The 22,822-nt window shown below is 39.4% G+C and overlaps 1 protein-coding gene across 1 annotated transcript in view; it reads left to right on the plus strand.

The window, feature by feature from the left end:
* The first annotated feature begins 5,483 nt into the window (after positions 1 to 5,483).
* LOC145990134 (TBC1 domain family member 30) overlaps positions 5,484 to 22,822 on the plus strand; it is a 185,478-nt gene continuing 168,139 nt past the window's right edge. Inside the window, exon 1 of the mRNA XM_083125797.1 lies at positions 5,484 to 6,045. Within this exon, the coding sequence (XP_082981923.1) occupies positions 5,484 to 6,045 (562 nt within the window). The remainder of the gene's footprint in view (positions 6,046 to 22,822) is intronic.

Here is a 22,822-nt window from a genome sequence, read left to right on the forward strand (position 1 = left end):
AATTCCGAAGATTGTAGTTTTATGTGCGAGTCACACAATAAACTGTAACTGATCTCCGTGGTGGAGTGGTTAGCACAACGCGCTACGACGTCAGGGGACCCAACCCCGAACCCCGACATGGACATGGCGTTCTTTGTGAGTGTCCCTTCATCAATTTCATCATATCATCCTAACCTTCGCAATTAGCCAAAAGTAGCAGGGAAGCGAATAAATCAACAACAATAAAATCGTATGAACCCGATTTAATGCTTGCCTTCCAATAAGTTCAGAGGAAATTCAATAACCATCAATTACACGACAGATGCCAAACAAGTATATTTTCATTATTTAATTTTAGTAGCCTATTTGGTATGTCTTTCGGGAGGGGTCCCGACCCCCTGGACCCCTCCTAAGTACGTCCTTGATAATGTCTAATCAACATCGCATGCATTGTTTGATGTTTTAAGCCCACTTTATGCACAGTAAGGCTAATCGGGACTGGACCTACAGTTTAAAGTGGAATCCGAAACCACTATGTGCCTTCACCGGGTATTGAACCCGGGACCCCTTGATTACAGGTGAACTTGAGAACTCGAGCAGTGCGTAGAAATCATCTTTCAGCCAAGTGAAACTGTCGAGACTTCCCTCATCGTGTAGCAGATGCAATGTGACTCATCGGATCGGGCAGGTGGCTGAAAAAATAAATAACGGGAAACGCACCACGTCGAAAAAAAGCTGCGTCCTTGACAGAGGAGATAATGACATTGGTTCCCTCTACGTTGCAACACTTCTCAGTTGTAGCTTGTAGCCTTAGAATAAAAGCAATTTGGTCAGTAAAATTAAGCCTTATGAAGGAACATGTTGGTTCTAAAATCATTGAGTAACTGTCAGTAAGTTGCTTTTCCAAATAACTGTAACTGGAGTTACTGTCACTAGGTTGCTTTTCGGGTAACTATCAGTAAGTTACTTTTCGGGTAATTATCGCTAAGTTACTTTTCGTGTAACTATCACTGTTATTTTCGAGTAACTATCACTAAGTTACTTTTCGGGTAACTATCACTAAGTTACTTCCGAGTAACTATCACTAAGTTACTTTTCGAGTAACTATCATCACCACGTTACTTTCGAGTAACTATCACTAAGTTACTTTTCTGGTAACTATCACTAAGTTACTTTCGAGTAACTATCACTAAGTTACTTTCGAGTAACTATCACTAAGTTACTTTTTGAGTTACTATCATAAAGTTACTTTTCTGGTAACTATCACTAAGTTACTTTTCGAGTAACTATCACTAAGTTACTTTTCTAGTAACTATCACTAAGTAACTTTTCTGGTAACTATCACTAAGTTACTTTTCGAGTAACTATCACTAAGTTACTTTTCTAGTAACTATCACTAAGTAACTTTTCTGGTAACTATCACTAAGTTACTTTTCGAGTAACTATCACTAAGTTACTTTTCTAGTAACTATCACTAAGTAACTTTTCTGGTAACTATCACTAAGTTACTTTTCGAGTAACTATCACTAAGTTACTTTTCGGGTAACTATCACTAAGTTACTTTCGAGTAACTATCACTAAGTTACTTTTCGAGTAACTATCACTAAGTTACTTTCGAGTAACTATCACTAAGTTACGTTTCGAGTTACTATCATTAAGTTACTTTTATGGTAACTATCACTAAGTTACTTTTCGAGTAACTATCACTAAGTTACTTTTCTAGTAACTATCACTAAGTAACTTTTCTGGTAACTATCACTAAGTAACTTTTCTGGTAACTATCACTAAGTTACTTTTCGAGTAACTATCACTAAGTTACTTTTCTAGTAACTATCACTAAGTAACTTTTCTGGTAACTATCACTAAGTTACTTTTCGAGTAACTATCACTAAGTTACTTTTTCGAGTTACTGTACCTAAACTGCTTTTTCGAGTAACTCTAGCTAGATACTTCTCAAGTAACTGTAACTGAGTTACTTTTCAAATACCTGTAACTGAGTTACTATTCAAGTAATTGAAAGTAAGTAACTGTCATAAAGCTTCTTGTTGAGTAGCTGTAACTGAGTTACTTTCGAGTAACTGTCACTAGTGACTTTTTCGAATGAATGTAGCTGACATTTTCAAGTAACTGTCAGTAATTAACTTTTCTAGTAACTGTCAATAAGTTACTCTCACTGTAACAAGACACTTTTTCGAGTAATTGTAACTGAACAACATAAACAATTCTTCCTCGTAACACCCTGCGATATTCTATATTACAAAACGTTTCACTTTTGAAACTTACAGAATGTGTACCTCCCGATGAATGAACATTTGAAGATTCTATATCGTTTATAATACTGTATGAACGAACAATTGAGCATAAGGAATTTAAGAAGATAAGAACAGACACTCGCAAAGATAAGAAAGAAACTTAGTTAAAGTTAGTAATCTATGTGAGAGCATTGTTCAAATTATCCATTCGAATTTCATTATCTTTCTTTCACTAATCTTCTCATTTTTTACATTGCTTCTTTCTCTTTAACTTTTATTTCTTTAATCTTGTCTCTCGTTTTGTTTCTTTACTGTTTTCTTCCCCTTCTCATTTTCCTCTATTTCTCTCTCTCTCTCTCTTTTTCTTTTTATCATCTCTCTCACCCCTGTTTATCGTTTTCTTTTTCTTTCTCCTTTTCTCCCATCTTTTAATCTCCCCCTCTCTCTGTGCTTCTTTATTATTTTCTTCCTTCTCCTTTCTTTTCAACTGTTTCTCTCTTTCCATTTATCCTCTCTGACCCTCTCTCTCTCTGTTTGTTTCTTTATCGTATTCTTTCTCTTTCTTCTTTCCTGATTCTTTTTAATCTCTCTCTCTCTCTCTCTCTCTCTCAATCTGTTTCTTCATAATTTTCTTTCTATCTTTCTCTTTCCTCTGTTTCTCTCTTTATTATTTTCTCCCCTTCTCTCGTTTTGATATTCCCTTCCTTTTCTCGTTCATTTCTCTCTGTTTTTCTGTATCATTCTTTCCTCCTTTATGTAAACCATGTCCCAGCTAACTGTGCAGCAGGGTCGCGCATAGCGGCAGAGGAGGATGAAGGAAATCGAGTGGTGAAAGCGCAGTGTTGCCAACCGTACGGTCCAGACCTTAGTCCGTACGCTAAATGCACGGCTTGTCAAAATTTACTCTTGCAGTTTCATCCCTAATATTTCCCTAAGAAATTCTTAAACCAATCGTACGGACCTGGAGACAAAATTACGGTCCGTTTGCCACGTGCGTACGGTATTGTCGCTTTCAAAAGTTTGCAACACTTCCAGAGTGAAGCAGTAACTCCAGTCGCCCATTACGCAATCCAGTTTCTCTCACTGTTTATTGGTGGAACCGTCTTGCGTCACTACTTGCGCAGAGACTTGCTCTCGTTCGCCCGGTCTACAGTTAGCTGGTACAGGGTATAGTCACTCGATTGTCGAGGAAGATTTACAATAAACGCTTAACTGAACACCGTACTGCATATAAATTAAAATATAATATACTGCAAATGAAGAAAGAAATTGCTGGCTACAGCGCTGCAATGATAGTCAGCAGTGTTGAAAGATAGAAAATGTCTTCATAAATTTTATCTCTCTCGCTGCAATTCAATTTCCAGAATCGCCACATACAAGCACGGAAGGACCTTGATGTGCATTCGATCTGCGTTTCTATCTATCTCTAGGTAAAACATATATCGACCCTGCTCTTCTGCTAAAATGGCCTGGAATTCATTTTTTATCTTACAATTGAGCTACTTTCCGGTCACATAGCGTAACACTCGAATTTCCATGGTTGAAATTTCCTTGAATGACTCCATTCACAGCATCCTTGAACCACAGTTTCCTACATCTCTTGTTTGCGGCTGTTGCTGCGGTTACCGAAAAATATCCAGAGATCTTCATCTTCTTTGTTATTTTATCGGATTGCAGATTTGGTGCCAACCACACAATCTTATTTGCTATTGTTGTCCAAAGAAGGTCTTGAAGTCGGTAGAAATCTGTTTGTGGCTCAGCAATATTATGGACATAAAGGAGGCTTGGGGGGGGGGGGGGGGGTGAGCATTAGAATCGCCAGAAAATTTTGATTGGGTAGTTTCGAAGGTGAACGACATATTTTCAGAAGAGCTGTGGTTCGGTGACTATGGCTGCTGAACTTCTATTCTCTTCCAATGCTTCTATATTTTTCTTTCTTTTTCTTTTCGTCTGTTTCTATATTTTCATTCTCTCTGTATCTTTAGTCTTTCTATATTTATCTCTTTTTGTTTATTTTTTCTATCTCTCCCTTTCATCTTGTTTCTTCACTTCTTTTTCTACTTATTTTCATCTTTCATCTCTCTCTTTGTTTATTTATCTTTTTCCTCTCTCTCTCCCTTTCTTCCTGTTTCTCTATCTCTTTTTCTCATCATCTTTCTCCCTCTCTTTTTGTTTCTTTATCTTTTCTATCTCTTTATTTCTCTATCTACATGTATTTATTTTGTATCTCCCTTTCCTCATTAAATTTTATATGTTCCTGTAATTTTTCTATCATTCTTTCCATATGATCGCTAAGTTCTCCATTCTCTCCTTATTTCCAACTTCCTTTTCCCCTCGATCAGTGGCGGCGATTAGGGGCGGTTATCCCCCATTTCTTGCCCCGCATAGTGGTATTTTAATGTTAACCTTGTTTACCAAGAGAAAGGAAACTGTTCCTGCCCCTCCCTCCTGTTTTGACACCCTATCGCCGTCACTGCTCTCGTTCCTCCATCTTTTTTTTCTCTCTCTTCCTCCATTTCTTCACTTGGATGCATAAGTGTTACCAAGCAAATTGTCCATCACATAGTTTATTCTCTTTACGCCATGAGAGCTTCAAGAAATGAAACTAACTCTCTAGCCTTGTTAAACCAGAAGGTGGCTGCAGCAACACAAGCCTTTCATCTGTCCCTAGCTTGAGCAAGATCAATCCAATCTTTTCCATCCATACCGATTTCCTTTAGGTCCATCTCAGCATTATCCCTCCATCTTCGTCTTGGCCTTGCTACAGGTCTCTTACCATCAGGTTTCCCAACAGGAATCCTGTAAACTCTTCTTCCTCTCCCTTTCGTGCCACATGGCCTGCCCACCTAAATCTTCTTGATTTATTCATTCTAATAATATCTGAACCCAAGAAATGTAACAGAACGCCAAAGAAGCTGTTGACAACCTCTATGTAAAACTTGAGTCCTGAAAATCACGTAGGATGAGAGAAAAATTAATGAAATAATCACTGACATTTATCGAGCAATACTTGTGCATCCCTCTGTACCTAATTGTTAGCATTCCCATTAAACAAGACCTATAAAACACGTGAAGGAACATTCAAAGCACACACTGCGCATTTCAACTGTTGTTCTTCGCATCGGAATGAAAAAAAGCAGACCTCCACCACTTCCCGCCGTGACAACGTGTACTTATCAACTCCTGTGTAGTTGTGCATGCTGATAACACGCCAGGCTGCCACACAGGCAGAGTGGAGCGTGCAGTGCAGATATGGCGACCGACGAAACAAGGTCGTTCAGCGAAAACGAGTCAGATTCTTCTAATCCTGACGGCGAATTCTCTCCCCCCAGGTTCAAGAGGACCAGCCACTGGAGGTCAATATCGTTGTGCGAAACGTCCCAGACCGAAGATCGACACATGGCAAGATGCATCGGCTGCGACAACGTCGAGACTTTCCACGAGGTGAACCAGTCCGATCGGGAGTGCAGTGATGCGTTGTCCAACGGCTCGGTGCACGTTGGTGCGCGTGGTGGCGACGGTGCGTGCGGTGCCAAGTGCTTGAACGGACGTCCAGGGTTGTCGCGGCAAACGTCCCTGGACGAGGAGGACTGCCGAGAGCGGGTGTCGAACAGGCGAGTGTCGAGTTTGGTGGACGATTTGCTCCTGGAGATCTACGGACGGTGGAACAGTTCCAGAAGATTCTCGCATAGCCTGGACTCGGACAATGCGACGGAGTGGTCGACAGCGTCGGACACCATCCACAAGGCCCACCGCCAGGGGAGGCAATCCTTGTTCACGGAGTCGCTTCACAGATCAAGGCTCATCACTAAAGGTGAGTAGCTTATCAAGTTCCTATTATGCCATACATCTTCTTTCCATTTTTCCGGATCAATCTCGTAAATACAATCCAGTAACCTTTTTTCCGGATCAATTTAAATCCTGTTACGGAACCCACTAGAATGCATGGTTTCCTGGATCTTTAACAACCTGAGGGTTGCTAAGGTCCAGGAATTGTAAATAAATTCAATTCCCGTCCGGGAGAGCAAATCAGAAAGTATAAACGGGTTTTGGACCGTAAAGAACCTTTTTATGTTGAAATTATTTCAATTCAGTCCAGGGACCTTTTTTCTTTTCGGATCAATGTAATACGCTCCAGGAAAAATTTTTCCGGATGAATTTACGTAAATATGGTTCATGAACATTTTTTCCGGCTGAATTTACGTAAATATGGTTCATGAACATTTTTTCCGGCTGAATTTACGTAAATATGGTTCATGAACATTTTTTCCGGCTGAATTTACGTAAATATGGTTCATGAACATTTTTTCCGGCTGAATTTACGTAAATATGGTTCATGAACATTTTTTCCGGCTGAATTTACGTAAATATGGTTCATGAACATTTTTTCCGGCTGAATTTACGTAAATATGGTTCATGAACATTTTTCCGGCTGAATTTACGTAAATATGGTTCATGAACATTTTTTCCGGCTGAATTTACGTAAATATGGTTCATGAACATTTTTTCCGGCTGAATTTACGTAAATATGGTTCATGAACATTTTTCCGGCTGAATTTACTTAAATATGGTTCATGAACATTTTTTCCGGCTGAATTTACGTAAATATGGTTCATGAACATTTTTTCCGGCTGAATTTACGTAAATATGGTTCATGAACATTTTTTCCGGCTGAATTTACGTAAATATGGTTCATGAACATTTTTTCCGGCTGAATTTAAATACGATCCAGGAACATTTTATCCGGGTCAATTTAAATCCGGTCCAAGTTCCGTATTGAAATAAAACAATAAGCAACTTGGACCGAACTTAAATTGTGCGGTCCTGTTGCGAAACCCAATCGAACCCATTACAATTTATGCGTTCCTGGGCTTTCAACAACCCTGCATATGTATGTGTGTGTAAACATACACCCCAAACTCCCCCACCAAAATATATGAAATATACACGAGTTGTATCTAGTCTGGAATAACGTAAGTAAAGTAACTTAGTTATTTTTAAATTTACGGTTACTTCCCTTGTAACCTAGTTACTTTTTGAGCGTTGTAATTATAATCATACCTATTATTTTTAGTAAAGTAACTATTCAAACACTGACCTTGACTTACACGAAATCATTATTGAAATAACTCAGTTCGAAAAGTTTCCCGGACACAGGGAGGTGTGTTCTATGGGCTTACACAGACTTTCTCGATAGAAAAAAGTAGGGAAGGGGGGGGGGTGATCAAAACTTTCCCCCCCCCCCAAAGGGCTAAACAAAACTTTACCAAGGAATATGTGCCTCAAAATTGTGACAATGTTTTAATTTAAAATATTTGAATAACATTATCTTACTTCCCAACGTAAAAAGCCCAATGAGCCAAATTATATTTTTTTCTAATTTTCCAGGGGTGCTGCCCTTCCCCCCCCGGCTGGATTCGCCCATGACGTGTTCCACTTGAATTGTACCTAATTCCTTTACTGATTGATTGATATGGTGTTTTAAGTCCACTTTATGCACAGTTAGGCTAATCGGGACTGGACCTACAGTTTAAAGTGTGCCTCCACCGGGAATCGAACCCGGAACCCCTTGCTAATTCCTTTAAAATAAGTCAATAGTATAGTGGCGATGCAAGGGTAGATGCAGGTTGGCTGTCTTCATTTATGCTCTCATCTTTAGGCATGAAATAATTTTGCTATCAGTATGTAATGAAATTACTAAACAATATATCACCACATGTTCTGCAATAACATTTCAATTTCTAAGATAATGATGCAAGTAAACCTCTTATGATGAACTTTCATAAGTAGGAAAGTTGTTTTCGATATATTTTTTAATGTATATAAGTGTTTATTTCTTCCAATGCTTGCGTATATTTTATACAACGCTAAGAGGGGGCAGTGGCCCACCAAAAATCAGACTGTTCCACCACCTGACCCACCCTGTTATAATGCAATAGGCGAATCCTCGACGAAAGTAAAATGAACGTACACACTTATATACATATACACAGATATGTAATATAAAATTATGAATATGTTAAACCTTTGAAGTGTTTCGAATCAAAAACCTCCAAGTTTCGGAACGTGCTCGACTCCTCTCTGACAATGGAAATCTGTAGTATAATATAAAACATTAATTCCCATATTGCTCATAACATATTATACTGCTAATTAGTTTATAATGATTACTCTATTGCATAATTACTTTTACTTGACAACAGCCACTGCCTTCTGAGTTTCTGATTGGTTCGTGAATCGCCAGTAATAGCACTTCTCAGATTGGCTTCTATTGTAACATAGGATCAACTGTGCATGATTTCTTTAACCTATATTCTTTGAAATAAAAGGAGGCTTCGAAGATATACAAATACTTGTACCGGACTTTCACAAGTAGGAAGTCATAAAGATCTTTACTTTTGCAGTAATAATAAATAATTAAATACTTCAAGAAATGAAAATGATCACAGATTATACAGATGAATCAGTTTCAGTTATAAAGTGCGTAGTAGTTGAGACGACTACAGCGACACCTACTCCAGTACTTAAAGTTCCGAATATTGGTTAATATGTCCTTATTTGTATCTCGTAATAATAATATGTGTATTAAGGTACGTTTTTATTTGAAAGTGCCACCCACCTACATTTTTGACAGGCTTCCAGTAGCCCACCTACACCAGAAAGTCTGACGTTACCACAGATTAATTAAGATATATTTGTCAGCACAATATATTACCTTGGTTCGATTACCAATGTAAGTACAGTCCAGTTTATCCTATCTGGTCATGAAGTGAGCTACCACTTTTCATTATGCTTGTGCAGAACCCTTCGCTTCCAAGTTTTCAAATAAATTTGACTCCTACTTAAGGTTGGGGTGTAAGGAGTGACCCTTCAACGTAGTACACCCAAATGCCAACCTCACATCCACGTAGTACACTGTGGACTGCATTTGCAGACTAACGAGGTTCTGGCGTCTGTGACCATGACCAGTATAATAGGCAATGGAACTTGTGCTGTCCTTATGATTTTGTCCCTTCAACTACTTCATTTTATCACCATTCATCATCATCTTTCCGATTAGTCAAAAGTGGCAGAAAAGGGAAATAAAATACAAACTCTGATACTTTTTGTACCAATCAATCAATCAAATAATCCTACTCAGAGTTTTAAACTTACCATTCCTCACGTTGGAAGCGTGAGACGAGATGAAGTCGGGACTTTCCCGGTTGTTCAAGAGACATACCTATTGTCTGTCTCATTAAGAATTTCTAAGATATTGCCCCTTCAGTTCGATAATTTCACCATAAACTCAATATGCTGACCAAGGCAGAATTTATGTTATTTTAAAACATAAAAGTAAACGTTACATTTCATTTCAACCTTCTAGCAAGGTCTTCTTCAGACTCTGTGCCAAATACAGATGAAAAAATCTTTGGTACAGAGTCTGAAAAAGGTCGAAACGTAACGTTTAGTTTCATGTTCTAAAATAAAATAAATTCTGCCTTGGTCAGCATATTGAGTTTTTCGTTATCATGGAAACAATCAATTTCACCATACCTACAACCATCCCTTGATTTTGAAATTCTTTTGTGGGGGGTGTTTGCCCCTGGTGTGCACCTCCCGGAATTGTGCTGGTGACCCTCCGCACACCCTCGAGAAAGTGGAAAATTTTGCATTCTTTATGACGATTGTGTTTAAAATAACGTTTTCTGTTTTATTTACCGAAGTAATGATTGGTTTTATCTGGTACGTTTATCACATCAGTTGCTGACAGTAATTACACGTTTTCGTTACGTTAGGAGCGTTGGGGTTAATGCTGTTAGAATTTCTACGTGCTCTTTTTTTTTACTTAGAAAACTGAAGTGCTCCGACGTATGACGAATTGGACGAACTCTGGTCACACAGACACTAATGTGTTCACGAATATCCCTTTTCTCCACTGCAAAATAGCATAGCGCAAAATTAATATTTTCCAGATACACGTGTATATTTTTGAACAATGGTTTTCTTTTAGATGCGATTAAATTGGCCTTAGTTGGTTATGAGCAGACCTCGGTTTTTGGGTTTTTAACCTATTTTTTCCTTTGCAGGTAAATAAGAAATAACAAGTTATGTCAACGTTCATTAAAAAACGAAACAACTGACGAAGTTTTATAGTGCCTAAAATAACCTATTTTGCTTGCTAGAACCTATTTTAGGTTTATGCGCCTAAATCAAACCTTTTTTAGGTTTTTATGTATTTTTCAAGGATTTCTGTATCACACAGAGATATTTTCTTGCTTTGGTACCGAAAAAAGTCAATGATTAACGTGTTTAAAACAAACTTTCTGTCCATTTCTCTTCCTTCAAGTCCATGATGTTTTTCAAAGCTCTAAACCAGTAGTTCCCAAAGTGTACACCGCGGTGCCCTGGGAACAGGGGTTCCGCGAAATGTTTCAATCAATGATATGATTGTTCGACATATATGCTTATTTAGTACTTTTACACATAAAATATTTCTGAATTTGAAATATGTGTTTAATTTTGGTACTAGTTCACTATGGGGGTGACACCTACAAAACACTTATTTCGCACTTTTTTACATTGCTAACGTACTATTTTGAAATGCGGAACATTTCCTAAGGTGAAATAATGCATTTCTAACTAAGATAATGTCTATTTCTTACAATTACGAGTACTTACTGTTACTTGTTATTTCCATTCTGCAACATACGTTATGGCGATAGTGTACTGGTTCATCGCGCGTTGTGTGTGTTGCAACCTTGTTCACCGGAAAATACCTACTTTCGTGCCTGGATTTGAAATTATGCTAATACCTCGCAAACCATTGATGTTAGCCTCACAAACCATTGACGTTAGCCCCACAAACCATTTACGTTAGCCCCACAAACCAATCACGTTAGCCCCAAAAACCATTTACGTTAGCCCCACAAACCATTTTCCATAAGGTTAGGTTAGGTTAGGCAAGCATAGTTAAAAAGAAATATTAAAAAATTAAAAATACTCGACACGTCATGTTCTAGTGAAAACAGGGCGAGTTTGAAACACTGATTACGGGGTTTACGTCATCTAACACACCGAACATTGTGCAGAAAGCAAATGGCGGCAGCATAAACAGCGTGTCGGACAGAGATTTTCGCAGAAAACAACATGTATTCGCATTAAAATGGATCAAAACTACATTCACGAACTTCCACAACGCTACAGAAAATGATTTTCATAAGTACTTTCTCCTGTAAATTTGAAGAAATCCGTCACCCCCACAGTGAACTGTTACCTTAATTTTTAATTTACGGCAAGCAACCGAACCACACTAACTGAACGCTTCAAGTGTTACACAAGGCTACATTCTGACTTGGGCGCCGTGAAACAAACAAGTTTGGGAACCCCTGCTCTAAACAAAGCAAAATGTCTGGTGCCACTGTTACATGCACGATCATTCTGTGCTTTGTGGCATTCATGCCTTGCAAACTAACGTTTCAACATTCAAATTTGCACGACTAACTGTTTTTGTTGAAAGATCATGTTAAATACGTAAGATGATCCTCACAGAAAAAAAGCGAAGTTTGACTGTGGATAACATGATTTTTTTTTATGTATTCAGGGTGGTCACTCTAGGACCATGATAAAATTCAACTATACGTACTTCCTGGTTTTCAAGGCGAAATTTTTAAAAAAATCAATTGTACAGGCAGATATTTTCTCTATTTCAATTTTACGTATTACCGCCTCTCACCCCCCGCCCCACAGAAATATATATTAACAATATAAAGGGTCTGTGCGATTTCTATGTATCCAAAAATTGAAATTTTGTTTTTCAACGGTTGCATCTAATCAGCATTTTTCCTGAATTTTGAACCATTTTACATTTTTTGGAAACTACTTCAGGCTTTTTTGAGTATAATTTTAGGATTTTTAGTACCTATTTTAGGATATTTAGGACCTATTTTAGGATTTTTAGAGCCTATTTTAGAAACCTAAAAGCACTCTTTTTAGAACCAAAAAATCTGAGGTCTAGTTATAAGTGTTAGATTTAATGAACTTCGTTATTGTACAGTCAGCGGCAAAAACCTGTGACACCTAGATCCTGCAGTGCATTGTGTATTGCCTAACTATACGGCGCTGAGCAGACTTCAACAGCAACTTTTCAACAGGAAGTTATGCTACCGCCTTAGAGTTAGGTAAGACACACAACGGCTTGCAGAGGTATTTCAGGATCTAAGTGTCCCATTATTATTGCCGGTGAGTGTACGTTGTTAGGTTAGGAGTGTTAGGTTTAATACCAGTAGAATATCGGTGGCTTTTATGTGTGTGTGAATACAATTCACTGGGTTACGGGGAATTGAATATTTAGGGACACTTCTCGTCACATTTCGAGGGTGAATATCTGTTATTTGTGGTTTCCGCAACTTGAAATATATTTGATGATAGTTTTATCACTGAAATATGTGGATTAAAATTAAAAAGAAGTGAAATTTTAAAGAGATCACGTGCGGGAATTGCCCTCCTAAGGATTTCCTCAACACACTCGTAAAAGTTTTCACAAATGCCCGATTTATGGTTATTTTGGCTCCACATCTTCTGTTACAACCCATAAATAACGAACTTGCATCCTCCTAGGTGCAAAATTATGAATAAACCCTGGGTGGAAGGGATGGTCTTATGCTTGAACATGGCGTCAGTGTGCAAATTAAAGGGGGGCGGATGCCACGGATGTTTCCCCCCTAAAATGAAATGGAAGTAAACAGGTACCGTATGGGCTTAACTATCTAAATTGGGAAATCATTCCTGTCCATAATAGTCCAATCGTCAAAGATTTCTTATCGAAAAGTATGCAGCCTTGTGGATTAGAATAAAGGACATAATTCTGCAACTGAACAACGTAACGAATCCGGACAACAGTAGGCTGATTTCTACTTACGATTTCATGGCATAGTGAAGATAATATTATTATTATTATTATTAAAGTGTTCACAAAACTTGTAGGTAGGATAAATGAACATTAAGTTTGAACTTGGTAATCGGTCAAGTTTTCTGTGTTACTGGTTCGATGGCTCTTTTTGTGAGTGAGTTTGGGTTTTCTTAGGATGTGAATATATGTACGAAGTGTTTCTAAATTACGTTTAAATGATATAATAAGATTTTCTGACCTACAGGGTGTCTACCAGTTAAGAGTGTCAAGAAAAGGTCAAGAAATTATTCTTTTGGTCAAGATTTTTTTTTACGGTATAGTGAATTTACATTGTTATATACCTGTACTGAATATTTGTATAAAATCTTTTATAACATCCCAATACAGGTACATAACAATGTAAATTTTCTTAATTTCCAACTGTACCTAAGTAGGGGGCGATTAAATAAATGTTAAGAAAAAAGGGGGAAAAGAGTTGAGAAAAATAAAAGAAAGGCCAAGAAAAAGTCGTGAAAAAGTCAAGAATTTTTACACTGTTGAGCCTTTTTTCCATGTTAATAAAACATTAAAAAATGCTGACCAAGGCAAAATTTATTGTCATGAAAATAATCACTAAAAACGTAACGTTTCCACCCTCTAACTGGGTCTTCTTCAGACGAAGATTTACAATAAATTGATGAAAGATACAACCATCATCTTATACCGGGTGAGTTTTTTAGCTTGACACAACGAAATATCTCGAAAAGTACGCATTTGATAAAAAATAAGTTCTGAATGAAATTTGTTCGTCACGAAGGGGCTCATCCAATGATGCCAAACTCCACCCCCACCCCACCTCCGGGGGGTGGGGCGAGGGGCAACTTTAAAATCTCAAATGGGAACCCCCATTTTTTATTGCAGATTCGGATTCCCTAGACAAAAATACGTAGGTTTTGTCTTAAACCTGTTTGTGGATTTGTGATAGATGGCGCTGTAATCGCAAAAATGAAATATTGCGGAAATGGTACAAAATGCAGTTTGAATCGCAAAATGACGTGAGGCATGTTGAATTTTTATAAGAAACTGCATTTAGCATAACCCAGGAACAACGACGTGGACGTAGCAGTATTTTGTTTTGCTTTTAAGGTGAGTCCCCTCGCCTCTCACCATCGGGGTGCTTGTTTGTAATAATTATTTTACAAAAAGTGCTCGAAAATGTCACCACCCACTTCGATACACTGATTTATCCGCATTTGGAATGCTTGGACACAACTGAGAAGCGTGCCCGGTGTAATCTTTCGACGTGCATTGGTGATTCGCTCAATCATGTTCTCACGCGTTGTTGGCAGTTCATTATACACTTCACTCTTCACGTAACTCCACAAACAAAAGTCAGGCGAAGTATGATCTGGCGATCTTGCAGGCCAAGACACTGGACCACCTCTTCCGATCCACCGACGGTTGTAACGCGATCTAATACTTCCCGTGCTGCAACGGAATAATGTGCTGGACAACCGTCATGTTGAAACCACATTGTTTTTCGCACGTCTAAGGGAAGGTCTGCAAGCAATACTGGAAGTTCGTACTGCAAGATGTTTCGATATTTCTCACCATTTAAGTTCCCATCTATAAAATATGGAATAATAATGTATTGCCAATTATTCCACACCAAACATTTACATACCAAGGGCGCTGATGTTTAACTTGGCGTAACCAATGCGGGTTTTCGACACTCCAATAATGCATGTTGTGTCGATTAATCGTACCGTGGTTTGTAAAAGTCGACTCGTCAGAGAACAAAACTCGATTAAAGAAATTGGGGTCTCCTTGTATTTGCTGAAGCGCCCATTGACAGAATGTCACTCGGTTCTGAAAATCATCGCCATGAAGTTCTTGATGATATTCCTGCCACTTTCTCCATAAATGTACACCATTTCAATTTTCTCTTACATCGTTATAGCCTGCATTATAACCACTAATGGAGTCAAGGAAGAAAAACACTACTTCCGTCCTCTTCTCCAGGCTTCGTGGCAGATTATGCCGTGTCTGTTTGACTAGGAAACAATGGGCTTTAGGAGAAAACATGCGGTCTTGAAACATGCTCGGCAATCTGTTCAAAACGTTATTAACCACTTATAAAACTATAAAACCTTGAAGATTGCAAAGCTCCGTAAAAACAGTTAACCATGTGAAAATAAACAATCTTACTTCCGCGGAATGGATCGTCGAGTTAGTCGTCTTCACAGCTAATGTTGTGCTGCTGATGTGCTGCCGATGGCTGGTACTGGCCCCGCCCACTTGCTTCCTCCCTCCTTTTCCCCGCTATTCCTGCATTATTACGTCATCCCTCCGCCTTGGAACTCCTCTATCATCATGAACGCTCGTGTCATTTCTTTCGTTACATTAAAGCCTATTTGTTTTTATCTTCTTCCATTTTGTTAACATCTTTACCCATCTTTCCTCTACATTATCTTTCTTCAACGTTTGCAGTTTTATAATTGGTTAACCTCGTTGTTAACAGATGGCCGCATGTTTTATCTTACAAACCATTACACTTTGTTTCCTGGTCAAACAGACACGGCATAATCTGCCACGAATCCTGACGAAGAGGACAGTGTATTTCTCGAGAATTGCGTCAAATCTTACTTTTTGCGATTACAGCGCCAGCTATCACAAATCCCAAAAACCGATTTCAGACAAAACCTACGTATTTTTGTCTGGAGGATCCGAATTTGCAATAAAAAATGGTGGTTCCCATTTGAGATTTTACAGTTGCCCCTCACCCCACCCCCGGAGGTGAGGTGGGGGTGGAGTTTGACATCATTGGATGAGACACTTCGAGACGACGAAATTTCATTCTGAACTTTTTTTGATCAGATGCGTACTTTTCGAGATATTTCGTTGTGTCAACTACAAAACTCACCCGGTATATACACTCCCAGAACAAGGTCCAGGTTTGTTTTGTATAGAACAATTCTTCTAAGGTACTTAGAACCTCCAGGAAGTGGTTTAGTTTACTATATAAACATATACAAATTTGCATAACCCCCATGAAAAAAACTACCCCCTCCACCGAGGATGAAATCAGGAATACGCCACAGAGTGAGCACCCACCCCCCCCCCCAAAAGCAAAAATCTTCGCACATTAAATGGTGCCCATCAGATAGATGGGGAATGTTTTGTGCAAGTTTTCCTAGCTGGGTGGCAAGATATCATTCCCCGCATCCCATCATTTCTACCATTGCGTTCAAGTTTTGTAATTTAGGCAAAAATGAACGTTTCTCATTTAACTACTCAATTTCAGAACTCTGTAGCACATTTTCAAACTTGCAGAAAACATTCAGCCTACAGAATTAATTCTCATCGTAAACGTTAATTCCACACACAGATCTTCACTGTGTATTGTAAAACAAAGGTTGCTTTAAAGCCACTTTTATGCTCAGATAAGCTTCTTTGTTCTTTATCTGCTATTGCAAGTGGGAATACAGCGCATGTGATACCACCCAACCAGGAGCGTATATTGTAGGCTAGCTAGGCTATCTGCGAAGCCTGAAGTGTCGAGAATAAAATTCAGGAGAAAAATCGATCAGAAATTGTAAATATCATTATTCATATCAGTGAGATGATGATGCTGATTCTGGAGTTGGCAACCTGATTTCTTACGAGTTGGCAACCTCATTTTCCTATGACTTGGCAACCTGATTTCCTATGAGTTGGCAACCTGATTTCCTATGAGTTGGCAACCTGATTTCCTATGACTTGGCAACCTGATTTCCTATGAGTTGGCAACCTGATTTCTTATGGGTTGGCAACCTGATTTCCTATGAGTGGGCAACCTGATTTCTTATGAGTTGGCAACCTGATTTCTTAGGAGTTGCTAAATGTATTTCTATTCATAGCCTAGGATGACGTGACATAGTGATATAGCCCAGATCTTGGACTCAGTATACTCCACTGCACCCAACGTAGTAGTAGTCTGGTCCAAAATTCCCTAAAATTGGAGAATTTAGCAATTCCTCCCCTCGATCCTTATTTGGATGCCAACGGACCTAAAAACACCCCGCACGAAAATTGGGATCTGAGAGACATTTTCTGGTGCCCCACAAGTTTTTACTTTTCTTATAAGGCTGAGAATGTATGCATCCCTGCCGAACCTGTTCGACGACCCTCAAAGTAACTTGAGCTCAAAGGTATGCAGAAGGTCATGTAAGAGTCAAGAGACAAGAGTCAGAGAGTCACAGAATACATATTCATTGCAGAAACATTAGACATTTATATATATCATTATAACAAGATCATGTTAAGAAATGAGTACAAGTCACAACTTGAGTACTTGCTTAACATTAAAAAAAAGTACAAGTCACAACTTAATTGTTAGGCAAGTACTTAACACCATACTCATGAAAGTTGTATTCTATGTACAGGGTGAGTGAAAAGTCCCTTAGCGCCCCCTATAAAAGATAAAGAACTGATGCTGGTTACAATTAGTCATGATAGAAACAGGTCAGACCTAGGGGGAACCATAGTTGATGGTTTTGGCTGATGTGATCAACACCACGCTCTGGTTCGGTTTACCTCTTACGGTTCCAATTAATTAGAGGCTTGGTGAACCCCAGAGCCCCTCCTTTCGGGGATATTGCTGATATAAATCCCCAACTGGAAATAACCGCCTGTCACGGTGACATTTCGATACCATCGTCTGTCACAGTGACATTTTGAAATCACCACCTGTCACGATGACACTCCGCGTTGTAGACTTGCACTCTGTCCCTTCTTGCTTCTTCGCCTGTATTCACTCCATGTAGTCAGGCAGAGTGGAGAAATGTAACGAACACGTGTAGTCCGTGTTTACTGTCTTATGACACAAAATCTCATAATTGCTCTTATCTTCGTACAGGAGGAGGGGCTGCGAATATAATAGACCTCGGTCAAGGAATACTTTCAAATAGTAATGGGTAGAAACAAGAAGCTTTACGTATATACGCATTATATATACAAGGTCTCAGTGGCGGCGATTCGGGGGGCAGTTGCTCTCTCCACTTTCGCCCTGGCACTATGTTAATCCTTATCTACAAAGGGAAATGTACTATTTTTGGCCCCCCAGTTGTGGCACCTTACCCAAGCTCAGGCTTCAAAATACCATGCATTTGAAAAATGTTAGAATATGCTTCCTGTCTGAAATTCTCTCTATATATAAAAATGGATGTGTGTGTGTGGGTGTGTATATTTGTTTGTTCCGGCATAACTCTCGAACGCCTGGAGGAATTTCAACCAAACTTGGTACACGCATCACTTGCAATCTAGAAAGAATACTTTGGGAGTAAGACACCCCTGGCACCTCTAGGGGTGAAGTGGGCATGGGTGACATGTAAAAATAATCGAAAACGACCGATATTAAATTCCGCATAGACAGACATCCGTGACTCTATGCAATCCCGCACAACGATAGTGTTTCTCGGGTTGTCTAACATTTAGGCTGATACGATTTTGTGTTGCGAAAACGTGTGGAATCCATAGTTTTCGTGACACTCCCAATGCGGTTCAACTTCAAGTTCATCACCTATAAGCATGGGGGGATGAGAGGTGGTTAAAAATAAAATGCCACAAATGACCTTCATTAGTGTCGAATACATAGTTTTCGGAGTCGCTAAGCTAATTGGTGAAATTCACGATCACATTTAAAATTAGTTACATTTTACACTATAGTTAGAATTCATTATTTTACTGTGTAATAGAAGATTGGGATAAATAAATACCCGGGCAACTCTGGGCAATCAGCTAGTCTATCTATATATATATATAAGAATGGCATAACTCTCGAACGCCTGGAGCAATTTCCACCAAACTTGGTACACATATCACTTACAATTTGGAAAGAAGTACTGTGGGGGTAATACACCCTGGCACCCCTGGGGGTGGAAAGGGGGTGACATGTAAAAATAATCGAAAACGACCGATGTTAATGTGTAGTACATAGTTTTCGGGGTCGCTGAGCTAATTGGTGACATTCACGATCCCATTTAAAATTAGTTACATTTTACACTACAGTTAGAATTCATTATTTTCCTGTCTAATACAAGATTGATGATATGATCCATATTTTTGTGTGACGTCATCAGTAGAAAATGTGTCACTAATATATTTATTTTGTGAAAGAAAGCGTAACCTCCTTGTTATTCTATGTAATATTGCGCCTTATTAGTCATTTATATCTTTTGTTTAATGTTTATTGTATTTTATGCTACATTATGGGTAATTTAATGTATCTTCATGTTTGCGAGAGTTCACTATACGAATTTGTATTTCTAAACATGTATAGATGTCAGTCTTGTTGTAGTATCCTTTTGTAGATAGTGAGTGATTCATCTGTACTTTAATCTGTGTTCTCAAAAATAGTATAAAAGCGAGGATATCGCGTAAGAATCATCACACTTTCGCCACGGATCGTCGAAGCTTTTTAACTTAAAAAGAACTCCTCGGTGTTGTGCATACATCCTGGTATGGTAGTTCGGGGCGCAAGCTAGGCCTATGTGAACATAGGTACGCCGATAGCCATGCATTGATGATATGCACAATACTGAAACCATTCTACGTTAAACAATAAAGCTAGCCTAAAGATTAATTTGGAAATAAAAGGCTAAAGAGCAAATATTGGCTCAGTTATCATTGCATATCTCTTGGTGTGGTAGTTCGGGGCGCAAGCTAGGTCTATGCAATCATAGGCTTGCCGATAGCCACGCATTGAGTTTATGCGTTTTAGTTGAGTCAATTCATCGACAAAGCGAAATCCTCGCTTTCATCTCAAGTATATTTGCATTATAATTGCCATGAATAAAGAATAAAACCTTTCAGTTTATATATACTGCAATAATTTGATTTTATTTCTCTGTGCTGTGAATATTGTCTTTGCCTAACACTACCCCTGTACCTGAGAGGAGTCTGTGTACTTCACCGAGTCTCATCGTTCACCGCTGAGTATTATTAAGTTAATATTAATAGTAAAATAATACGACGCGTCTAAATAATTGTGCGGTAGAACGTATCAAGTGGCGGGTCAACGTGTTGGCCCGATTTTGTAGTGTACAAGGGCAAGACAATTGTTTAAAGTTGAGATTAATTGTGCAAGAGCACTGAACTTTCATATTTATTGAAAAGCACAGAGTTATTTTGTTTCGATATGGACAAGAAGCATTTGCGTAGCGCAAATAAAAATCTCACTTCGAGTTCAGGACTTAATGTTCCCGATTGTTGTCGGGACATTGATAAAGATAAAACCACATTTCTGTGCAAGAAATGTACAAAGCTTCTACATTTTGAATGTTGTGGCTTAGATATTCGAACTGAAAGCCACGATGCTACCGATTTGGTTTGTAAAGATTGTGAATCATTGTCTACGGATAGTTCATCTGATCCATTAAATATGTTTAAAGCATTAAAAGCCATGATTGAAGGAATTAGCAAGCAACAAGTCGAAAGTATGGAAAAATTACAGACTGATATTAAACAGCAAGCTGATTCCGTTACCAGCTTGAAGGCCGATATCTGCAAACAGTCTGAAACATTGCAGGCTGATATGTGTAAACAGTCTGAAGCACTGAAAGCTGATATTAAACAGCAAGCTGATTCCATTACCAGCTTGAAGGCCGATATCTGCAAACAGTCTGAAACATTGCAGGCTGATATGTGTAAACAGTCTGAAGCACTGAAAGCTGATATTAAACAGCAAGCTGATTCCATTACCAGCTTGAAGGCCGATATCTGCAAACAGTCTGAAACATTGCAGGCTGATATGTGTAAACAGTCTGAAGCACTGAAGGCTGATATCTGTAGACAATCTGACATATTAATGGAAGATATCCTCAGACAATGTGCGTTGCTAAAGGATGATATCGGTAAGCAGCACGATGAATCTATAAAAGTATTAAGAGCTGAAATAGGCGAGATGGCCTGTGAGATTCAACAACTGAAGTCTGAGAACGAGGAAACTAGGGCTCGATTCTCTGAAGAAATCCGGCAGGCTAGAGAGATAGACTTTGATGACTTCCGGCGCAGCTTGGCAGCCGATGTAAATAAAGCCACGGAAAATGTTCGCACAGATGTGGAGGATATTAACTCGAGATTCACTGGAGAGTGCAATAGGATTATCGAAAAACAGCTGACAATGGAACAGATGTTGGCCGAGGCCGAGACTGACAAAATACAGTTCCGGGCTGAGGTCCAAGAAAATATTAGTCAGATTTCAGTAGTTGTGTCTCAAAGAAGCAAGGACGTTGAGGAAATAAAAACTCAAGTAGAACAACTTACGAATCAGTTAGAGACCATGCACGTTACCCGCCAAACGGAAACAGAAACTGGATCTCGAACAGCTGGTCATCCGTCTGCAGTTGCTGAGAGTGCAGCGTTGCCAACCATGAACATTGAACTAAATGAAGCGATGGACAGAGCCGGTGGAGAGAGAACTAGAGAAGACAAACAAGTCTGTCGCCCACGAGTTACTGCTGATTCAAGAGCTAATGAAGTGGCGTCTGCTGTTCCACCTACCTTTAGTCTTTCGGGCGATGACAGAGGTTACAGAGAGCGTGAATCTCGCAGGGCCCGGCACAGTCTTTATGAAGAAAGGACAAAGAGGAAACGTCTAGAAAGGAAGAAAGATCGCAGTTCCTCCTCTTCCAGCACCAGCTCTGACTCTCAGTATCAAGCAAAAATCAGGAAGCGAACACGAAGGCATGGAAATTCAAGGAGCGGGCCAGATGAGTCGCCGCCAACAACTCAGCGATCAGCAATGACTGGAACTCCAAGGATGGCAGACCTTAATTCCTTGTCGAAGTTCAAGGGAGACCTGGAAGCCCAGAATGCTGAGCAATACTTAAAAGAACTTAATATCAATTTTGATTTAATGCAGATTCCATACGAATACCGATTGGAAATTATTCCTCGGCTTTTCAAGGGCCAGGCTGAGCATTGGTTTCGAGCAAACCAGTTAGAGTTCAAGTCCTATTCTGATTTCTGCCGTCGTTTTCGAAAACAATATGCTTCAGAAGAGGCCAAAGAGAGGCAGCTGACAGCAGTGAGATCTCGCCGATACTTAAAGCAGTCTGGTATGAGCATGGAGGAATATGCCTGGTCTATTTACTCAGCCTACCGCAATCTGTCTGCCCGTTACATAGAACCTGAGATTGTGAATTTAATCATCTCCCAGCTTCCATATAGAGCTCGCAGTCTGAGTCTAGCTAATTCTCCTCAAACTGTACGGCAGCTAGCCGACTTTCTGAAAAGGTTCGAGGTGCTTGAGGAACAGGACAGTTGGAAGCCTGTGTGGAATAGGGAAGGTGCAGGCCAGGGAAATGCTCCCAGACAAAATAGAATTGGAAACCAACAACCCAGAGTCAGACAAGTAATGCAGAACCAGAGGAATGGATATTCCAATTACAACAGGCGGCGTAATCCTCCGAGAAGGGATGGCAGGAACAACTACGCACGTGGGCCGCGTCGTTCCAGATCTGATCCAGAAGAACATTCCCGTGACTCTTCACGTAACGCCTCTGAACCCAGTAACTTCAGAGCGACGGCGCCTCCGTTTGAACCTTCTGCTTCACGTTTGACGAACGAGCAACGTCAAAGCGTCGACATGACAAGAGACTTTTGTTGGGCACCATCGACTAGTGCTAATCCGAGTGGTATGCAGTCGGATTTAGCCAGTCGCCCAACGTGAATTCTTCGT

This window comes from Lepisma saccharinum, chromosome 7 (assembly GCF_977018435.1).
Source record: "Lepisma saccharinum chromosome 7, izLepSacc3.1, whole genome shotgun sequence".
Lineage (NCBI taxonomy): Eukaryota > Metazoa > Arthropoda > Insecta > Zygentoma > Lepismatidae > Lepisma > Lepisma saccharinum.